Source organism: Mytilus californianus, unplaced genomic scaffold, assembly GCF_021869535.1.
Source record: "Mytilus californianus isolate M0D057914Y unplaced genomic scaffold, xbMytCali1.0.p SCAF_1, whole genome shotgun sequence".
In the NCBI taxonomy this organism is placed as follows: domain Eukaryota; kingdom Metazoa; phylum Mollusca; class Bivalvia; order Mytilida; family Mytilidae; genus Mytilus; species Mytilus californianus.
Genome location: NW_026262581.1, coordinates 132,954,785 through 132,978,166, shown reverse-complemented (window position 1 = coordinate 132,978,166; position 23,382 = coordinate 132,954,785). Strand labels below are relative to the sequence as shown.

General features: G+C 32.1%; 1 protein-coding gene across 12 annotated transcripts in view; it reads right to left on the bottom strand.

Moving 5' to 3' along the window:
- Positions 1 to 23,382, bottom strand: part of LOC127734768 (cAMP-specific 3',5'-cyclic phosphodiesterase 4C-like) — a 280,406-nt gene that overhangs the window by 38,647 nt on the left and 218,377 nt on the right. For all 12 annotated transcript variants that reach the window (XM_052244777.1, XM_052244786.1, XM_052244803.1 and 9 more), the window contains one exon: positions 15,217 to 15,324. In XM_052244777.1, coding sequence (XP_052100737.1) covers positions 15,217 to 15,324 — 108 coding nt within the window. The remainder of the gene's footprint in view (positions 1 to 15,216; positions 15,325 to 23,382) is intronic.

The window sequence follows — 23,382 nt, the reverse complement described above, 5'->3', positions numbered from 1 at the left end:
ATAGATTACATTGACCAAAATAAAAATCTACTGCATACATCAACAGGAACAAGAGTACTACGCCGTAGCTAAATAACTGCTGCCCTGTATAAATGAGGAGTTAAATTTTGTGTCACATTGTGTCATTATGGTAAGATAGTTAAAATATGGTAAAAGTCCCATAATTCCCATAAAAATGGTCAAATCAAAATGACCAGAAAAAATTGTCTACAAATGATGACAAACAATCCTAATAAGTATGAGCGCTTTCTGTCAAATGGTCTCAGTGGAGTTGCGTTCACAAAATGACTATTTCCTCTATAAAAAAAACTAGTCAAAGTCCAAAAGCTCCTGTAAAAATGGCCAAGTCGACATAGTGCTTTAATATGGTCAATGACACATGATGGCAAACAGTCCTACCAAGTATGAGAGCTTTTTATAAAACAGTCTTAGAAGACTTGCCTTCACAAGGTGTTATTGTCACAATACTAAAACTAGAGGCTCTAAAGAGCCTGTGTCCCTCACCTACATCTTTAACAATGGCCACTTTTTAGTAAAAATCATCATTAAAGGGGAACAACTCTATTTAGAGCTAACTGACAATCTTAGTCACGTTGACATATTTGAAGGTTGTATCCTGCTGATATTTTTCTTTTCTAAAGATTCTATTTATATATTTATTTTCTAATGAAAAAAATGTAAAAATTATCATTAAAGGGCAATAACTCCAATAACAAGTCGATTGACGATTTAGACCATAAGGCTTACTTGTAAATCTTGTCTTGCTGATCATTTGTTCTATTAAAAGTTTCTATCTATTTATTACAGTTTTCAAGATAGAAGGCGAAAATTGGAAAATTTGGTACAAATCTTCATTAAAGGGCAATAACTCTAATAAGGAACCATGTGACAATATTGGTTATTTTAACTTATTTGTAGATCTTGTCTTGCTGATCATTTATGCTATTTAAAGATTCTATCTATCTTTTACAGTTTTCAAGAATTTGCATACCAAATATCATTGACTTAACATTAGCAGTTCATCTTGAACTGATCTAATCACAAACTAATACATAATAAAATGCTCCGCATGGCGCAGCTTGATACGACCGCAGAGGTCGAACCCTGAACAGTTGGGGCAAGTATGGACACAACATTCAAGCTTGATACAGCTTTGCATTTGGATTGTGATTAAATATTTGACACAGCATAGGTTTCTGACAAAGAATGAATGTGGTCTAAGAACTTAAAAATTTTAAATTGGACAATCACCTATTATGGTCCAATATCCAAAATCTAAATACATGGTTAGATTCAGCATATCAAAGAACCCCAAGAATTCAATTTTTGATGAAATCAAACAAAGTTTAATTTTGGACCCTTTTGACCTCAATGTGGACAAAGTTGATAACGGGGCCCAAAAATCAAAAATCTAAATACATGGTTAGATTCAGCATATCAAAGAACCCCATATATTCAATTTTTGTTGAAATCAAACAAAGTTGAATTTTGGACCCCGATTTGGACCAACTTGAAAACTGGGCCCATAATCAAAAATCTAAATACATGTTTAGATTCAGCATATCAAAGAACCCAAAGAATTCAATTTTTGTTAAAATCAAACTAAGTTTAATTTTGGACCCTTTGGACCTTAATGTAGACCAATTTGAAAACCGAACCAAAAATTAAGAATCTAAATACACGGTTAGATTCGGCATATCAAAGAACCCCAATAATTCAATTTTTGATGAAATCAAACAAAGTTTAATTTTGGACCCTTTGGACCTCAATGTGGACCAATTTAAAAACGGGGCCCAAAATCCAAAAACTAAATACACGGTTAGATTCAGCATATTAAAGAACCCCAAGAATTCAAGAATAAAACCCCATTGAAATTGGTCAAGAAATAAGCAATTTATACAAAGTATCTTCTTTTGCACAATACTGTGCAATTAAATATTTCTTGCTATTGCACAATACTGTACAATTGACAATTTCTTGCTATTGCGCAATATTGTGCTATTGGATATTTCTTGCTTTTGCGCAATAATGTGCAATTGAAGATTTCTTGCTATTGCGCAATACTGTGCAATTGAAGATTTCTTGCTATTGTGCAATACTGTGCAATTGAAAACTTCTTGCTATTGCACAATACTTATTATATAATAATTTACACATCCTGTTTGGTGTATATCTCCTACCATATCATTATTATTTGCTTTTAAATATAAATCAGAAATAACCAACTTAAAATGGAAAATTTTAAAAGAAAAAAAAAATGAAAAAAAGAAAAAAAATGAAAAAAAAAAAAATCCCTCCCCAAATTTTTTGAACCCCCTTATGATTCATCACCCCAAAACTCAATCCCAGCCTTCCCTTTGTGGTATGGTACCTTGCAGTACAATTTCAGAGAGATCCATACACTTGAACACAAGTTATTGTCTGGAAACTAGAAAAATGTGTTTTTTGGCCCCTTTTTGGCCCCAAATTCCTAAAATATTGAGGCAATTACCCCCATCATCAATCCCAGCCTTCCCTTTGTGGTATGGTACCTTGCAGTACAATTTCAGAGAGATCCATACACTTACACACAAGTTATTGTCCTGAAACTATAAAAATGCTTGTTTTTTTTGCCCCTTTTTGGCCCCTTATTCCTAAAATATTGAGGCAATTACCCCCATCATCAATCCCAGCCTTCCCTTTGTGGTATGGTACCTCTCAGTACAATTTCAGAGAGATCCATTCACTTGAACACAAGCTATTGTCTGGAAACTATAAAAATGCTTATTTTTGGCCCCCAATTCCTAAATGTTGAGGCAATTACCCCCAAACTCAATTCCAGCTTTCCCTTTATGATATGGAACCTTTTAGTACAATTTCAGAAAGATCCATACACTTACACACAAGTTATTGTCATGAAACTAGAAAAATGCTTGTTTTTTGCCCCTTTTTTGGCCCCTAATTCCTAAAATTTTGAGGCAATTACCCCAAAAATCAATCCCAGCATTCCTTTTGTGATATGGAACCTTGTGGTACAATGTCAGAGAGATCCATACACTAACACACAAGTTATGTCTGGAAGTTACAAAAATGCTTATTTTTGGCCCCTAATTCCTTTACTGTTGGTACCATAACCCCCAAAATCAATCCCAACCTTCCTTTTGTGGTATTGAACCTTGTGGTAAAATTTCATAGAGATCCATTCACTTAAACTAAAGTTAGAGTGCGAAAACCAATGTGTCTTCGGACGACGACGACGCCAACGTCATACCATTATACGACCACAAAAATTTTTTTGCGGTCGTATAAAAACTAAGCAAAAGTTTCTAAGTCGATAGACCATGACTGAGGGGGCGGGGACAAATATTGTCCATGGTAATGAGATGTGCTAATGCTTATACAACTGAATACCAATTAACATTTGCCCACCCTAAATGGTTCCCCTTGAACTGACCTAATCACAAACTAATACATGTTAACTTAGCAAAAAATTATCAAAGTCAATAGACTATGACTAAGGGGGTGGAGCCAAATAATCTCCATGGAAATGAGATGTGCCAATGCTAATACAACTGCATACCATGCCGACCCGGAAACAGCATACCTATGTCTCGCTTTTTGACTCCGTCAAGGCGAGACAAAAACTTGCATTTTACCCCTATCTTCTATTTTTAGCCATGGTGGCCATCTTGGTTGGAAGGCAGGGTCATCAGAAACGTTTTTAAAACTTGATACCCCAATGATAATTGTGGCCAAGTCTGGTTAAATTTGGCCCAGTGGTTTCAGAGGAGAAGATTTTTGTAAAAGTTAACAAATGAGGATGACAGACGACAGATGCCAAGAGATGAGAAAAGTGGTCAAAGTCCCATATCTCCTGTAGCAATGGTAGAATCAAAATGGTGCTACAATATGGTCAACTAAATATGACGGCAAACAATCCTACCATGTAAGAGAGCTTTCTTTTAAACACTCTTAGGGGACATTTGTTCATATAAGAGAGGCGAAGGAACAAAGGGACATTCAAGGAGTTTTTGTCACAATACTAAAATAAATGGTCAAAATATCATTAATCCTGTAAAATCGGTCAAATCATATTGACCACTTAGCAGGCTGAAGAGAATAGGACGACAAGTAATACTACAAAGTATGAAAACTTTATGTCAAATTATCTACGAGTACTGATGTGTATCAGGCAGATCAGGACAGATGGATGAACGGGCAGAGATCTAAACTATATCCCCCTCCCCCATTGCACAGGGAGATATAACAGGCCCTAAATGACAAATTGTGGCATTCATATAATTATTTTTAAATCACTTCTCCAAATCAAATCCATTGATTTTTTTAAAGACTATTATGCTGCTGCTAAACAAACAAATTTCCATTTCAATAATGAATCAATCATAGATTTACCAAATTCAGTTTTTGATGTAAATTGTTAAAAACCCCATTAATAATGTTTTACACCTTTATTATTACATGTTTTTTCTCATTTGGGTGTTATTCAGTATTCCTTTTTAGTATTACATGGGTATTCTCATTTGGGTGTTATTCGGTATTCCTTTTTAGTATTACATGGGTATTCTCATTTCGATGTTTTTTGGTATTCCTCAATTGAGAACTCCACTTGAATGATGAATATCCAAAAAAACAAAGTTGGTGACTTCAATGAATATTTTATAATTTTTGCTTCTATATGAGTATTTGAAGATGATTTATCAATTTATCTGATATAAGGAAGCCTTATGTTTAGTATGTATCACCCACATTGTAACAGTATACATGTATAACTGTCTAAGATAAAAAGTCTGCATGGAATTTGGACAGCTGTTATATATATATATATATATTTACACTAGTGACATTTTATTGATTAAGTTTTGAAAAACATAAAGTACTTTTAACTCTTGAACTAAAATGACTTGAAAAAACAACTGCAAAGAAAACAAGCTAATTATAAACAGTTCCTTTTGTCTTCTGATAATCTCTTGTTTTATTCCATTTTGGGGTGGAGATTTTAGGTTGCTTCAGATTAGTATCATTCAAAAATAAACTGCTTCGCTGAGCGCAGCTGGATACGCCCGCAGAGGTCGAACCCTGAACAGTTGGGGCAAAAATGGACACAATATTCAAGCTTGATACAGGTCTGAATTTGGATTGTAATTAAATGTTAGACATATTATAGGTTTCTGAATAAATGTAGTCAAAGAACTTGAAATTGGTTATATAAATTGAATTTATATTCAATTAAGAGATTTCTTGCTGTTGTGCAATACACTATGCTGTTGCGCAATACTTAGTAAATCTGTTGTCAGACTATAAACAAATAAAATTTATAAAATTCTAAAGGGAGCTTACATCAATAGATATAATCAATTCACCAAAGTTTCATAAGAATTGCTGAAAGCATTTTTGAGTTATTGTCTGAAAACTGGAAAATCCCTCCTTTTTTAATGAATAAAACCCCATAACTCGGAACTGTAAAATCTAAAATTTATAAAATTCTAAATGGAGCTTACATCAATAGATATCAACAATTCATCAAAGTTTCATGAGAACTGCTGAAAGCATTTTTGAGTTATTGTCCGAAAACTGGAAAATCCCCCCTTTTTTTATGAATAAAACCCCATAACTTGGAAACGTAAAATCTAAAATTTATAAAAATCAAAAGGGAGCTCATGTCAACAGATATAAACAATTAACCAAAATTTCTTGCAAGTTGGTGAAAGCATTCTTGAGTTATTGTCCGAAAGCTGGAAAATCCCCCTTTTTTTAATGAATAAAACCCCATAACTCGGAAACGTAAAATCTAAAATTTATAAAAAAAGAAAGGGAGCTCACGTCAATAGATATAAACAATTCACCAAAGTTTTATGCAAATTGATTAAAGCGTTTTTGAGTTAATGTCCGACATGTTGACGACGGACGGACAGACGGACGGACGGACAGACGGACGGACGGACAGACGGACAACGGTATACCATAATACGTCCCGTAAACGGGCGTATAATCATTCTTTTCACTATATTTTTCAGATCCCTTCTGTGATATTAAAATAAAATCACATATAACAAGATACAGTCACTAGATATTACAAACACTGATCATTTATTTATTTGCCAGATGACTTATAGTATTTTAATAAGAGATAAAACAACTCCATTGACCCCCACCCCCCAAAGCGGATTTTTGTTACAAATTATCACCTTTATATGGGACAATATCACAGAATATCACAGATGTTCCAGTAAAATTTTGATGCCACAAGAAAAATATTTGATGTCACCACATTTTTGGTTTGCCTAATGCCTAGATGTTGATCTCTATTGTTCTATGTGAAGTCAAATGTCACAGAATCCCAAAATAGCTAAAAAAAAGTCTATGTAAACAACTTTATCCAAATCAATCTTTAAACTAAGGTTAGTTAAATTAAATTTTGTCCTACATCACATTCCATTTCTTTTTTCTAGAAAGGATGATACTGTATGCAACAAAATACAATTACATGACAACAAATATTTGGCTATCATTATGACACATAAAACTTGATAAAACCCAAATGTTAGCAAACAAGGTGAGAAAAATACTCTGGTTCAAAATAAGGTTGAACAGGAAATGATGATGTATAACCACTAAAAACAATGAGACATCAAGCTGCATAGAAATAATTGGCTGCATAAAGAAACATAAAGTTACAAAGAAATGTTTGGCTGCATAAAGAAACATCAAAACTCCAAAGAAATAATTGGCTGCATAAAGAAACACCAAACTCCAAAAAAAAGCTTGGCTGCATAAAGAAACATCAAACTCCAAAGAAATGCTTGGCTGCATAAAGAAACATCAAACTCCAAAGAAATGATTGGCTGCATAAAGAAACATAAAGTTACAAAGAAATGTTTGGCTGCATAAAGAAACATCAAAACTCCAAAGAAATAATTGGCTGCATAAAGAAACACCAAACTCCAAAAAAATGCTTGGCTGCATAAAGAAACATCAAACTCCAAAGAAATGCTTGGCTGCATAAAGAAACATCAAACTCCAAAGAAATGATTGGCTGCATAAAGAAACATTAAACTCCAAAGAAATGATTGGCTGCATAAAGAAACACCAAACTCCAAAAAATGCTTGGCTGCATAAAGAAACATCAAACTCAAAGAAACATCAAACTCCAAAGAAATGCTTGGCTGCATAAAGAAACATCAAACTCCAAAGAAATGCTTGGCTGCATAAAGAAACATCAAACTCCAAAAAATGCTTGGCTGCATAAAGAAACATCAAACTCCAAAGAAATGCTTGGCTGCATAAAGAAACACCAAACTCCAAAAAATGCTTGGCTGCATAAAGAAACATTAAACTCCAAAGAAATGCTTGGCTGCATAAAGAAACATCAAACTACAAAGAAATGTTTTGGTTGCATTGCAAAGAAATTCTTTTAGTTGCATAAAGAAACATAAGCTGCAAAGAAATGCTTTTGGTTGCATAAGGAAACATAAATAACAAATTCCCAACACCTTACAATACAGCAAATCAATTTACCAGATCAAAATCAATGGCGAAAACAGTCGATAGAAGAACTGTCCATAAGAAAATGTAACACAATCAATTGAGACTACTAATGATAGAAAACATTGTCCGTTGACATAATTAAATTACTTCTGATATCCTCCAAACAGGGAGACTGTTGACAAATGTCCACATCAATTTCAGTATTTCTAATGACTAATTTTGTCATCAAAAATCAATCATATTTTTTTCAATAAATACATTGAAATGTTATCTGCTCCTGTAGAAAATCAATACCTTAGTTGTTATTGTTTCATCCTGGGCATTTAAAGCTCAAGTTGTCTGTTCAATCATCTCATTAATTCCTATTTACCCCAAGGTCTAGGTAAGCATTCATCCAGCAGATATTTTCCAAGTCATAGAGTTGATGCTTTCCAACCATATATGATCAATTTGAACGGCCATTCCAGATGTGATTAGAACCTCGTTAACTTCCTTATACCATTCTAAGTTATCATACTTAATACAGAAACTGTCTTGTGACAGATGATAAGACTAGGCATACAATTTCTGTTTTCCTTCCGATAGCATGAAGACGTTTCAGCGTGCCAGGAGACTTGCGATAAGTTAGAACCATTTAACGATGTCAGCTGAGGTTGATAGCATGAAGTCATTTGACATTACTGATGGACTTTGATATAAACTTCAGAAGCTGTATAGGATAGGCTCATCAAAAACATCAATGAATACTTTATAATATGATCATATTTGAAAAATAATACTGTTTCAGATGACAAGATGCCAACAGACTTCTGTAGCGTGTATAGGTGCGCAACATAATAGGTAACTTGTAATGAAGCTTCTGGGAAAAGGAAACATAGAACTCTAAGAAGCACAAAGATCAAAGTCATTGTATCAAAACACCTGATGACATACTACAGCCATATTTGTTGTATTCTAACATACGAAAACTTTTACTAAAGACAAAATAGATATAATATGCTTTGGCATATATTTTGCTTTTCAATGGGAACAATTCCTGATTAAACAGAAATGGAAGTTATCCACCTGAACCAGGTTAATATTCTTTGGGTCAATGTGATGTCCAAAATCAATGTTTTCTAAAAGAAGAAAATCAAACAAGGTTATAACAAATTAATACCCCATCAATTTTACTGAATTTCTTTAAGGGACATAACTCTTTAACCACAGCAACCAATCTTTTGACATTGATTTATGATCACTCACGGGTCACTGCTATTATAATACTAATCACTAACATGTACAAACACTTTAAACTATCCACTAATGAAACAAAGATGCATTAAATGTGGAAAAGAGAGAAAAACAAGCATTCTGAGAGTATTGCATGGCAATACATAGTACCCTACCGGGTAAAAATTCGTTTTACTGGAACAAAATGCTAACTTGTTCTATAACTTGTCATGGTGTAAACAAAAAATAAATATCATGTCAATATCTTCAAGCATGACTAAAAACAGTGTGGAAAACTGATTATATGAGTGAAAAAAACATAAGATATGTTTAATAGTTCTCTAAAATTAGATATGATGTAATACAGTGTATATCTATTTTCAAATTATAATCAAATATAATTAATAGTTCCAAATATTTTTCTTTCATTTGTCACAAACTAATATAGATTTGTAACTTATCTATAAAATGTCAACAACATTTATCTACACAATGTAATGTATTGAAATATATACATTAATAAAAATAGATTTTTATCTAATTAAGGGATTTCTCTTCATAAATTTTTCTTTATATATATATATAGCATTCAGAAAATTAGTTTATACTTAATAACAAACAAACCTGCTAAAAAATTCTTCAAATAATTTAACAATGAATGTCTTTTAAAAAATGAGTTATCTCCCTTTGAACAGAAATATGGTTTAACATAGTACGCTATCATTAGATATGTTCCAGAGTTATGGTCCATAACTCTGGACCAAATTATCAGATCGGAACAAAATTCAAACTTGATCTGTGTAATGATAAAACAATATCAAATATCAAATCAATATCTTCAAGCATGAAGAAAAAAAAGTGTGGAAAGCTGATTTGCCGGACTGACAGAAGGACAGACAGACGGACAGACAGACAGACGGATGGAGTGCAAACCTAAAGTCCCCTTCGACTTCGTCGGTAGGGGACTAAAAAACACATTTAAACCTGTAGAGAGTGACAGAAGAAAACCACACACTCAAGTTTTCTCAATATTTTGAAAGATACTTTCTATAAATTCAGAAATTATTGCGTGCATTTCTTATTGCGATTTTTGAAGAATGGACAAAAGTGTGAAAGAAATTATTGCGATTTCAGGAAAATCTGCATTGAGTTGTATGTTTCAGATATCAGAATGTGAGTTCTCATTAGTGCAATAATCACCAAGTCGCATTATTCGCATTAATAAAAACCTAGCAATAATTTCTTAATTTACAGTAATCAAAAGCTTATAATAAAATATTGGGACAGCCAACAGATAATCCTACTCCACATGGCCTATCTATGGGAAAGAGAGTAAATAAAAACATTTCAATGAATTTTAAAAATTGGTTTTTAATCATCCTGAGACCAAAAGTGTGACAGATGGACAGACATGAGGAATCTGTCTAGTGGGGGTATATAAAAAAATGGCAGGAATTTATGGCAATATTTGACAGTATGATGTACCACACCTACCACAAATACCTGACTCCTCCCACCTGACTTGGTACAGGTATAAAATGTGGTGGGGTTAGACCAGGTCTTAAAGGAAGTCCTACAGATGAATTTCATTGACTCCTACTCAGGGTGGGTAAAACTTGCCTAGACTCAGAAGGAAGAGCTTGCTTGACACAGAGACACTTGTCTATAGTTGAAGATCAGAGGTTGTACTCTAAATGTCTTTTGGGGTTGAAAAGTGTTTAAGTTTGTTTTTTCATTAATGTATGCCTCTTATTTCTTTTTATTCATATGTATGTCAAAGTTAGCCGAGATATTCAAAAATAAGGACGTGTTCGCACAAGGCAATTATTATAAATGGGGAATGTGTCCATGGAACACAGATGATGCCCCCGCTTCCATATCATATAAAGTTATAAAGGGACATAACTGAAGAACGGTAAAAGTGACGCTACCCAAATTTGTACTTGATCTGAGTTTTGTGGTAATAAGTATTGTGTAGTTTCATAACATTTGGTTGAGGCTAACTTAAGTAAGGGAACAGAAACGAAAAATTCAGCAATTTTTCCATTTGTAAAGGGGCATAACTCAAGTAGAGTAAAAGTGACACCACCAAAATTCGAACTTGATCTGTATTTTGTGGTAATAAGCATTGTGTATAAGTTTCATAACATTTGGTTGAGGCTAACTTAGGAAAGAGAACGGAAATGAAACATTTAGCAATATTTCCATTTGTAAAGGGCATAACTCTAGAACGGTTAAAGTGACACCACCAAAATTCAAACTTGATCTGTGTTTTGTGGTAATAAGCATTGTGTATATGTTTCATAACATTTGGTTGAGGCAAACTAAAGTTAGAGAACAGAAATGAAATATTCAGCAATTTTTCCATTTGTAAAAGAACATAACTCTAGAAAGGTTAAAGTGACGCCACCAAAATTCAAACTTGATCTGTATTTTGTGGTTATAAGCATTTTGTATAAGTTTCATAACATTTGGTTGAGGCAAACTAAAGTTAGAGAACGGAAACCAACTTTGGGACGTACAGACAGATGGATGTACGGACGGACAAGGGTAAAACTAAATGCCCCTTCCGCTTTGGCGGGGGCATAAAAATTGTTGCTAGAATGAAAAGTTCTCACAGAAACTATGGTAAAATACCTTTTTAAGCTTCTTAAATCACTGTGTTATGTAGGAATGACATATCAACACCTTTTTTGGAAAGCTTTTCTTGAAATTAGAGAATCCCTGACAAGAACATACAAAAAAGTGGAACAGTTTTTTTTACATTGCGTACACAGGATAGCATATTTCTTAGTGAAACGATCATGCTTGTTTCACATGATTTTCTTAAACTATCAGAAAATTATCATAGAGATAAAAAAAAAAAAGAATCTATTGACCTGGCTGCAATGGCACTTCTATAATTGCAGGACGTGACTATCTAAAGACAATTAAACAATTGTCGTCATTGTAGGGAAAAACCATGCTGACATGACTACTAACAGTTAGAAATCTCGTCACTCAGGTGAAATATTACTATTTTTTATTCATTATGTCTCATTTATACTGATTCACATGACTAGAGACCGTTGATAATTCGGATAAAGGTATAAACATAGTCATATCTTACTTCCAGTCCATCTAATTTTAGAACGGAATGACGTGAAACAAGTTTTTTCATCAGCAGGTTTGTTACCAGAACATCAATATCAGTGGTCTGTCCACTTACCTTATCTCCACTTCAGACATATCAATCACACAACCTTTTCTAATTATCAAAAACAATCAATCTTTCTCATTTTTGTTTATTTTTGATAAAAATCTATTTTTCATTAGTACACAAGGACAGTTGATTGGCAGCAAATAATTCTGCGAAAACTGCCTATTTCATATTGTAATAATGGATCAAAGACTGAAATGGCTGGGTTGCCCAGGTTGTTAATTCAACAATGAAAAAAGTCTATTGTTGAACATTTAAAAATATGGGAAAATGGGGAAAATTTGTAAACAATAGATATAAGAAGATGTGGTATGAGTGCCAATGAGATAACTCTCCATCCAAGTCACAATTTGTAAAAGTAAACCATTATAAGTCAAAGTACGGCCTTCAACACAGAGCCTTGGCTCACACCGAACAGCAAGCTATAAAGGGCCCCAAAAATGACTAGAGTAAAACCATTCAAACAGGAAAACCAACAGTTTAATCTATATAAAAAACGAGAAACGAGAATGACTTATGAACCACATCAACAAACGACAACCACTGAACAACAGTTTCCTAAATTAACTCCATAATGGAAGGTCCACAACTTCAATAGGTTTCCAATCTCTTTGTGAAGTTTTGTTAAAAACACAAATTTGTTTTTAAGCCTGGAAAAATGGTAAAAAATTCCTCAAACAATGCAATATTAGCAGGTGCAAAATTTCAAGATGTGTGCAATATTCCTGTGAAGTTTCAGGGATCTGGGTTGAAAACTTAAGGAGGAGTCGATTACACAAATTAGGTACCAATTTTTATGTAAATACCACCACGTGCAACAGCAACATTATATATATGGTTTTAAACTTCGACCTTACAACAAATAATTATCTAATTTACAACAAGGAAAAGTGAATTGGTAATAATAAGATTGTCAAACAGAAAAAACACAACAAACAGCACACCACATAACCAGACATAATCAGAAAACACACGGTACATTCAATGTATACGGTTGAACCACCAAAACACAAGAAATAAACATATAACATGTATCTGACCCAGATAATTAGAGAACAGAATGCACGTAACATGTATCTGACCCAGATAATTAGAGAACCGAATGCACGTAACATGTATACCATGAATCAATCAAACACAATACACTTCTTATAGTTTAATAAGCTATCAATAATTATATGAACACACAATTCCCTCAATAACAACATCAGATATAACATTTGAACTATGCACATCACAAAGTATATAACATAGAAACAAGAAATAATGAGCAAACTGCTAACAACAGAATTCATATATTATGTGAACCAAGTAAACATCATTAACAAAATGCTGATAGCAGAATGTGCTTAACATATACATGTAGCATGTGAACCAACCAAACTATCAATGAACACAATTCCTTCAACAAACAAGGATCTAACATGTACACTGTTTGTCAAACAAACTACAAAATATATAAAAATATGTGAATTAACCAAATAATCAATGAAAAGATTACACACAACAGAAAACACAAGAATGTGTTAAAATGTCAACCAACAACAAACAAAACAATGGATTAAATGTGAACCAACCAAACACAACACAGTGGATTAAATGTGAACCAACCACAAACAAAACAATGGATTAAATGTGAACCAACCACAAACAAAACAATGGATTAAATGTGAACCAACCAAACACAACACAATGGATTAAATGTGAACCAACCACAAACAAAACAATGGATTAAATGTGAACCAACCACAAACAAAACAATGGAATAAATGTGAACCAACCACAAACAAAACAATGGATTAAATGCAAATCAACCAAACACAACACAATGGATTATATGTGAACCAACCACAAACAAAACAATGGATTAAATGTGAACCAACCAAACACAACACAATGGATTAAATGTGAACCAACCACAAACAAAACAATGGATTAAATGTGAACCAACCAAACACAACACAATGCATTAAAATGTGAACCAACAACAAACAAGTCTGTGGAATAAAATGTGAACCAACCAAAAACAAAACAATGGATTAAAATAAACCAACCAAACACAGAACAATGGATATATATGAAATGTGAACCAACCAAACACATTACTGTGGATAATACTGATGAAACAAACAAATTCAACACAATGGATATAGCATGTGAAGAAACCATACAGAGCACAAAAACATCAGTTATGAACCAACCAAACAAATGAAGAACATAATACACACATCTATTGATCTATCATGTTTACAGTGTACTTTCCTCATGTATACAGTGTACTGTCCATAAACAATACAATGGACATTACATTCAACCATTTTGGACATTTTTTATACATGACATATATATGCCATGTGAATCTACCAGATAACAATTAAACAGAATACACAATACTGAACTATCTGAAAACTGCAAACCAGCATGACCATAAATAACAATCAAAGAAAAAAAATATAAAAAAAAAATTAAAATTACAATTATTATTTATAAAATTAAAAAACTATGCATACAATTTGATACACCACTGAGGAATTGTCCTGATTCTAGATCATATACTTCATCAATTATTCAAAGTATGTCACATAAATTTCTATACTTAAATAAACTATTCAATTCATACTGTAATAAGCTCTCTAATATCGTGTGAATTAATTTGAATAAGTGTACATGATATGAAAAACATAGCACATTATGTTAAAACTAGACCAGAAACAACTTGATAAAAAAGCTTAAATTATTGTCATATTCATACCTTAGGACCATAGTTTTAAATTTAGTGTTAAATCATTACAATAACAAACACAAAAGAAGTTTATATCTCTTGGGGGGAAAAGATGGCCATTGTTTCATAACTGAACTGCACCTCACATGGGTATTTCCAAAGAATTAATTGCAGGCTCACAATATTGTATTTGATCAATTGCCTGATATCTTTAACTTGCATTTTAATTAGAACGCGTTGTAAATGCTGCCAGCCCTTGTTCCTCCCGACATTTTTTTACATTTGGGGAGCAAGGGATATTCAAACTGAAACCATTCTTAGTATTCCTTGTCAACACATTCATTGACTTTACATTCTTAGTGAAGAAAATACATTAGAAAAAAAAGGCTTCATTTTTGTTTTTCATTAGGGTTTCAAGTCATGAAAGTAATTCAGTTAAGACCAACATTAAAATGAAATAAATAAGAAAAACTGGAACCTCTCAGCTAAGCAGATATATACTCAATTTTTTCAAAGAAGCGTGTGCATTGGTTTATGCTATATAGTTTTAATTTCAGGAATCATTGCCTATGCATAAATGAGTTAAAAGTGTACTCACCTTTCTCTTGGAGCTTGTACATTGGTTAATGATATATAGTTGTTGCGTACACTTCGTAAACTGGCAAGGATCTGTGCAAAAGGGGTCACAATAAGGTCATCTGCATGTCTGGAATTAAAACAAGTAGAAAATCGTCTTGAGTTATTTCTATCTCGATCTTTTTGCTTTACTACACTGCACCCATTGCTTTTAAAATGGGGAGTCAAATACTGAACGATCTTCTGCATAACTGGGCTAAAACAAAACGTGATGGCAGCTTAGAAGGCCTACAATTAATAAATTCCTGTGGCCTGTAAATCACACAATCCGGTAATTCTGAGTATACAGCTGAAATATAATTTGTTGCATCCAACACAATGATAAATAATCACATATCACATGTCTGATAACTTCCATATTAGAACTACAGTTATTTTACTTTGACAAGACAGACTGTGCAGAATTGAATGTCAATAAAAATCCGATATTTGACGAATGCTGATAATAAATAAAACCAGCGATTTTCTGGTGTCCTTCAAATATGAAGCAGATGTTGTACTTTATACAAACTTCTGTCAATAATGTGTTCTGGAATTCAGATAACTATTGACAAACGGAACAGGAATCAGTTATGTCTATTTAAATTGATCCAATGGATTTCTTTACCATTTTCTTTGATTAAACATTCAAGACGCAAATCCACTTTTTTATATCTCAGCTCAATTATTTGAAGGGAAAGAATTGCAAATGAGAAGATTATTGGACTAACACGGTACAAATTCTGTCGAGAGTCGGTTGTATTGATTTACAAAGTCAGCACTGTTACACGGAATTAACCAACAAGATTTAGTGTACACGATATCTCCATTAAGTCTACAATACCACATCTACAAACTGTAACCAATAATTACAGATAATTTATCGTCAATCGTTCTAGAATTTGTCAATAAAAAAGAAAGTTAAAGCCAAAGACAATAATTATGCCAATGTACTTCTGACCTAACTAATCAATGTTAATAGGGCATTAATTATTCATAATTGTATATTTGTAAAGATCTTTACGATTCGAAACAAAACATTTAATACTTAGCTATTCAATACTTTTTAATCTGACTCACTTTTTATATGGGTCACGCAATTGTTATAAAACCTTTAAGAAGTTTAAGTTTGACGTCAGAACCTGGAGACAAGAGGGCGAAAAACATTAAATGGAAAATTAAATAGGACAGTTTGGCTGTCAGAGAAGGGTCTGAGCACTTCCTTTTATGAGATTTAGAAGATATTAGATTTTATCTCAAAATTAAATGTATAACACTGTAGTGTAATTTGTGAAATGAGAACAAAAACAGATAATTAAAATTACTTTGAAATCATACAAACTATTTAAAATCTTCAAATTGGAGTTCTATATAGAATGTAGTTACCATTTCAATACTGTTATTTATCTATCTGCAGCTACATGAATTTTTGTGACATAGACAATGATAAAGGAAAATACAATGCAAATGTACATTTCTATTGGTATAATTAATTCGATTTATAGCATTTGATAGATGAAGATTCCTTTCTATGCTAATGTTCACACTCACAAACATGTACATTTCTATTGGTATAATTAATTCGATTTATAGCATTTGATTGATCAAGATTCCTTTCTATGCTAATGTTCACAATCACAAACATGTACATTTCTATTGGTACAATTAATTCGATTTATAGCATTTGATAGATCAAGATTCCTTTCTATGCTAATGTTCACAATCACAAACATTTATTCTCCTTTGTCACTGTATGAAAATAATTCAAATTGTAAAATTAGTTGATGTCATTGTACAGCATTTTTTTCCATTGAAAATATATTTAATTAACCAGTTATTGCACATTTCAAAAATCATATGGTAATATAGAATCAGAGTGCATTAAGTGTAATTGATTTGGAAGAAAATAGAATCACATCTCAGCAGCACTGTTTCATTTCAACACTTGATTGAATATTTGTATTACATGACTAAATAAGTGTGTGTTACTGTGTATTATAGAGACTAAGTGTTCCCGAAAATGCTTTTCCCAAATTGTCCCCTCATAGTTTTCAGGAAAATAACACTCCAATGTACAGTTCCTCAGATCTGAAGGGTTAACAGTCTCCTGCCAAATTACAATTTCAATGCAAAAATAGCCAATGAGTTGGACAAAAATAAAAAGTTGTCTTCTGTCTCATTAAAACAACAAAATGTTTCTTTTGTAATGCATTCCTTAGATAATTTTGTGCAATGAAGAATCTTTCAGTGTTTTAATCCAGTGAAAATTGTATTATTATACAACATCATCTTAAACTAACCTCATAGGACCTTAATTGTTGAAATAAACATTTGTCTCCCCTGAAACTGTATTGAAAAACAAAATATATTGAGGTGAAAATTTGGAGTGGTCTCAGTAAGTAAGACAAATAAAAAGAACATTTCAGATTCAAATTGTAATTGTGCTTACCAATATTCAATTAACTAGTTAAATTGAGCATGTAGTATTCAAAGGAAGAAAAATATAAGAAAAAACTTGTTTTTATTTTACTAGAAAGGGTAAGAAAGACAACTCTTGTTAAAATTATTTACAATCACATTGTGTTCTTGTAAAAATTTGTAAAGGGTTCTGCAGAACCTAGTGTCTAGCCAGCTTTTGTGGCAGTAAAGAGCAAAAATGTAATATTTATTACCAAAATCTCAGTCCATTTATCAGTAAAATACAGGGTGAAAAAATGAACTTTTTTCTTCAGATGCTATTTCTCGATCTTATATCAGCTTCTGTCAAAGCTTCATTACATTCCTTGAAGATTGATCTAACAATCTAATCTCAGACAGTATGTAAATGTTAATGCCAAAAAAATTACTTCCATTTACCAGTAAAATACTGAAAACTTAAAACAATATATTTTCAAAATTTACCTTCAGACATTATCACACTATGTAAACGGTGTCCTCTATGAAATGTGCTTCCATACTCTCGGTGTTCTGTGACACTAAAGTCACAAAATACAGATACCTTAAAAAAACTAGAAAAAAAGCCAAATGAAAGTAACCCCATTTTATCCCTCTACCAGAAGATTTTTAACATTTTTATGGAAGTTAAACTAACTTTGCCTTTGTTGAACATGAATTTACTGTACATTCACAATCACTCGTTTTCATGGGATTAAAATGTACGAAAAGTCACAGTATACTTGTAGACTAAACCGACCATGCATATTCATTGCATGTAAAAGTATACAATAATGAGGTGTCTAATTCATGCTATGGCATTTGTAACAATATTTTCTAAATAAATTGTAAAAAATCTTTGAACAAAATCAGACGTTCAAACAATATATCAAACTACCTATAAATTCATTATTTATTTCATTGTAAAAAACGAAAATAATATATCCCAAATTCATTCTGTAATAGATCATGTTATTAAAAAGGTGAAGAATTCATACTGAGAACTAAATAAACATACCAAACTGAGTGCCCTGTCCTCATTAGGTGTTCCAAAATAGGAGTCACAGTACACTGAGAATGTGAAGGCACATTGATAGAGGACACCATTTACATAGTGCAATTTAAGTTTTATTAAATTCTAAGAAGTTTTTACAAAGTTATTTATGTCTGAAAAACTTTAATCTTAGACTGTTTCTTCATGTTAACTGCAAAAGTTCATTTATCAGTCAAATTTACATAAAATGATCAAAAAAATATTTTCAAAATTTTACTCTGAAAACTGTTTATTGTCATAAAAGCTTCTGTCTTATTTTTAGGAAATCCTAAGGTTTAAAAAAAAATTGATGTCTAAAAAAACTTTACCCACAGATTGAAGTTGAATGTTGACGTCTCCTTCTCCTTCGACGGAATACATGATTGCTATGTATTGCTTCCATGACAGAATGTCTCATGCTCAACAAAAATCAACTAAATTTAAGCATAAAACAGAAAATGTGATAAACCAAATTACTGTAAAAAAAATTGATATTTTTGCATGACAGCAACTTAGCTTATTTTGTGGTAGTGTTCCCAGAAATATATAAATATTTTAGATAGTCCTTTCTGTTACAAATACCATTGCTATGGAAATGATAGGTGCTAAGAAAATACACCTAAAAATTAACAGATTTCCATCAAAACAGGAATCCATGAAAATCAATATCAAAATACTCTGCGTCATAGTGTCAAACTAACCTCTATTAGCAGGTACTCATGTCTTATTGTCAAATTATATTCTATTAGAAGATACTTTACTTCTTATAGTCAAACTATATATTTTCTATTAGTACATTCATAGAATGTCTTAGAATAATCTTATCATACAGTAGGGTATAGAAATATGTCTGTAGTTGAAGGATCAGATATGTTGACCTCTATATTTTGTCTGATTTTCATATATTGGTTGATTGCTGTCTACAGTTTTCATTATATCTTTCCTGAGTTAGGAATTACGTTTGTCTTTCAAAACAAAACCTTACATACACAAAATACATGTGTCATTACAATGTGTTTGGTTAAAAACGTACTGGAATAAATAGAAATAGTAGTACTACCAAAAGTATACTAACAATTTTAAAGATTTTGACACAATTTTGGGTTTTCAATTTGGTCCTGTACATCTGCTTTATCCAAAGGAGTCAAGTTTGTTGTTGATTAAAACCCATGTCTGAGTGGACCATGCTTGGTTCAGCTTGTTGAAATCCCTTTATGGGTGAACCATTTGTAGTATAATGAAAGAATATTTATCATGGTTGTAGGTTAATACCCATGTCTGAGTGGAACATGCATGGTTCAGCTTGTTGAAATCCCTTTATGGGTGAACCATTTGTAGTTAATATGAAAGAATATTTATCATGGTTGTTGGTTAAAACCCATGTCTGAGTGGAACATGCTTGGTTCAGCTTGTTGAAATCCCTTTAAGAATTGAATGCTTCGTTTTGTTATTTTATTGGGGTGTAAAAGTGTTGACAGAAGCACATTTTGTATGAAGCGCAGAAGCTCTTCATTTTAGAAATGTGTGCACGATCAACACTTTTACAACCCTATAAAGTTACTAAAAGAAGCATTCAATTTTTATAATTACATTTTTATGTTAGGGTCATGAAAAATCAATTTCTATCATTTATTTCTTTAATCAACCTGTGTACTTTATTGTGATGGCACGTGTCATCATGAATGTTACACTTCATTGGGATATGAAGGTTAATTTTAGTATGACGCGAAAGCGTTGTTATCCAATCAAAATAACGGATTCTTCTGAAACATACATGTAATGTAATTATTTATGGATGAACCATTTGAAGTTAATATGAAAGAGGATTTATCATGGTTATTGGTTAAATCCACAGCTGAGTTATAGATTGTTGATTTATGGTTTTCATAAACAACTACACAGAATTATCTTTATTTTTCCATAATTATTGATGTATTATATAATACCTAATGAAAAAATACATTATTTGTGAAAATGTTGCTACTCAGATGTTAGGCAGCCCTCAACATAAACTCAATTTTAAAGTGCTTTATTAATAATCCTCCTTGGATTAAACAATATTCAGTGATGATGTTCAAAGAGACATAACTCCTATCCATATTAATGACTTAAGTGAGCATGTAGGGTAAGACATTAGTAAAACTTTATTTACTAGTAACATCCACATATAGAATATATGTCAAACTAAATAACCTTGAAATCTCGTTGGCAATTATACCACATCTTATTTTCAAATTTATCATACTAAATTCATGTGTGTATTTTGACAAATAAAACTTTGTCTTGTGTATTAAACAGATCAAATACTATGGAGAATTCAGGATTTTTAAAGCATTTTATGAAGAATTACATGTGAAATTTAGCTTAACCTTAGGCATAGGAATAATAATAGTAATGCATAACTGTTAATTAACTGTACTTATCCATTATTCATTGGTTAAGGGAAAGGTTATAAAAATGTTTGATTACAAAATATATCCAATATATACTGAATCCAATATATACTGAGATTACTTTAATTTGATAAAATTCATTCTGATACACTTTTAACCAATCGTACTGTACTTCTAGTTAAACAACAGGGTGTTTTTAATCAAAATATTGGCTGGTCTAAAGAACAAATGTTTGCTTACATATACATGTACACTATAACAACAGGAACAATTTGATTTATCAAACTGAAATACTATATATGATTGATTGATTGATTGGTGTTTAACGCCACTTTCAACACTATTGTGCTATTTCGTGGCAGTCAGTTTTTATTGGTGGAGGAAGCCAGAGTGCCTGGAGAGACCATTGGTAGGAAAACTGATAATCCTTAAGTCAATCAAGATGGAGTTGAGTGCACCTGCCCCGTGAGGGATTCAATACTATATATGAATTTGGATATCATTTAAATTATGTTTATAAACATTTTAATATTTACTAAAATATGGTTGTCTATACAGGAGAGTCGGTTTTTTAAATAATTTTTTTTTTTATCATAAAAATAAGTTTCCCCTGAACTTAAGGAGCGAATGGCAGTGTTTTAAAAAACTTTGTTAGATGTACAAAATTAAGGGGTGTGATTCTGGTATTTTGTCTGCAGATATTTTGTGGTGATTTAAAACAATGTTACCCTGGTATCTGTCCAAAATCGATGCATGAAGATTCCCAGATAAATTAATAAAGTAATAACCAATCATCATCAGATGAGGACTTGCAATATACACATCCACATCATTTGGCATATTGACAACAAATTTTATTTTTACTTTCAATGTTTATATTTTATTTTTATCATTCAAATTTTGCCATGCACCTAAATCTTCCTTTAAAATCATTTTTTTTCTGAAGCAAAATCTCATTTCTTATTACACATGTCCGCCACAGAATAGTTTGTAATGTACCATACACTTATTTCTATGTTCTGCCATGATAGCCTGTCATTGCTAGCATATATTTTGTTGAACATTTTACTATTGACTTCCAAAGCTTCAATAAGAAATTTGCTGTTAAATTTTTGAACAAAAATCAGGTGGCACTTGTACAAAAAATATAAAATATTCGAGTTCAGTGATAAAACTCAGATTTTGATAGGAAATAAAAAAGAAAGAAATCATCCACATATAAACACTTAATCAAAGTAAACATGATTTGTAATGTTTTAATGACGTAAAGCTAAAGCTAAAGTTAATTGAAAATCTAAAACATCAGGTTTATCAAAATAAATTGGAATTAAGGATAAGGTAACAATCAACAATTTGTTTAAGATGCTTTTTTCAATTTCTATTGCTTATTATAACAGTTCTGAGAGATCTAGCACCTTGTAAAACCATAACATAAGAACTTACACATATGTTTATCATGCTAAACTGAAAACAAGAGTGCACACGCTGAAATGTCTCGCCTACTTTACTAATCATTGATATTATGTTGATAGTCCTAAATATAAAGCTTTATTACAACTGTCACATAAACTAAACATTAACCAAGTAAACTAAACATTGACCAATGAACCATGAAAATGAGGTCAAGGTCAGGTCAAGGTCAGATGAACCATGCTAGGCAGGCATGTACAGCTAACAATTCTTCCATACAACAAATATAGTTGACCTATTGCTTACAGTTTAAGAAAAACAGACCAAAACACAAAAACTTAACACTGAACAATGAACCTTGAAAATGAGGTCAAGGTCAAATAAAACCTGCGTGACTGACATATAGATCATAAAATATTTTAATACACCAAATATAGTTGAACTATTGCATATAGTATTAGAAAAAAAGACCAAAACTCAAAAACTTAACTTTGACCACTGAACCATGAAAATGAGGTCAAGGTCAGATGACACCTGCCAGCTAGACATGTACACCTTACAATCATTCCATACACCAAATATAGTAGACCTATTGCACACAGTATAAGAAAAACAGACCAAAACACAAAAACTTAACTATAACCACTGAACCATGAAAATGAGGTCAAGGTCAGATGACACCTGCCAGTTGGACATGTACACCTTACAGTCCTTCCATACACCGAATATACAAGACCTATTGCTTATAGTATCTGAGATATGGACTTGACCACCAAAACTTAACCTTGTTCACTGATCCATGAAATGAGGTCGAGGTCAAGTGAAAACTGTCTGACGGGCATGAGGACCTTGCAAGGTACGCACATACCAAATATAGTTA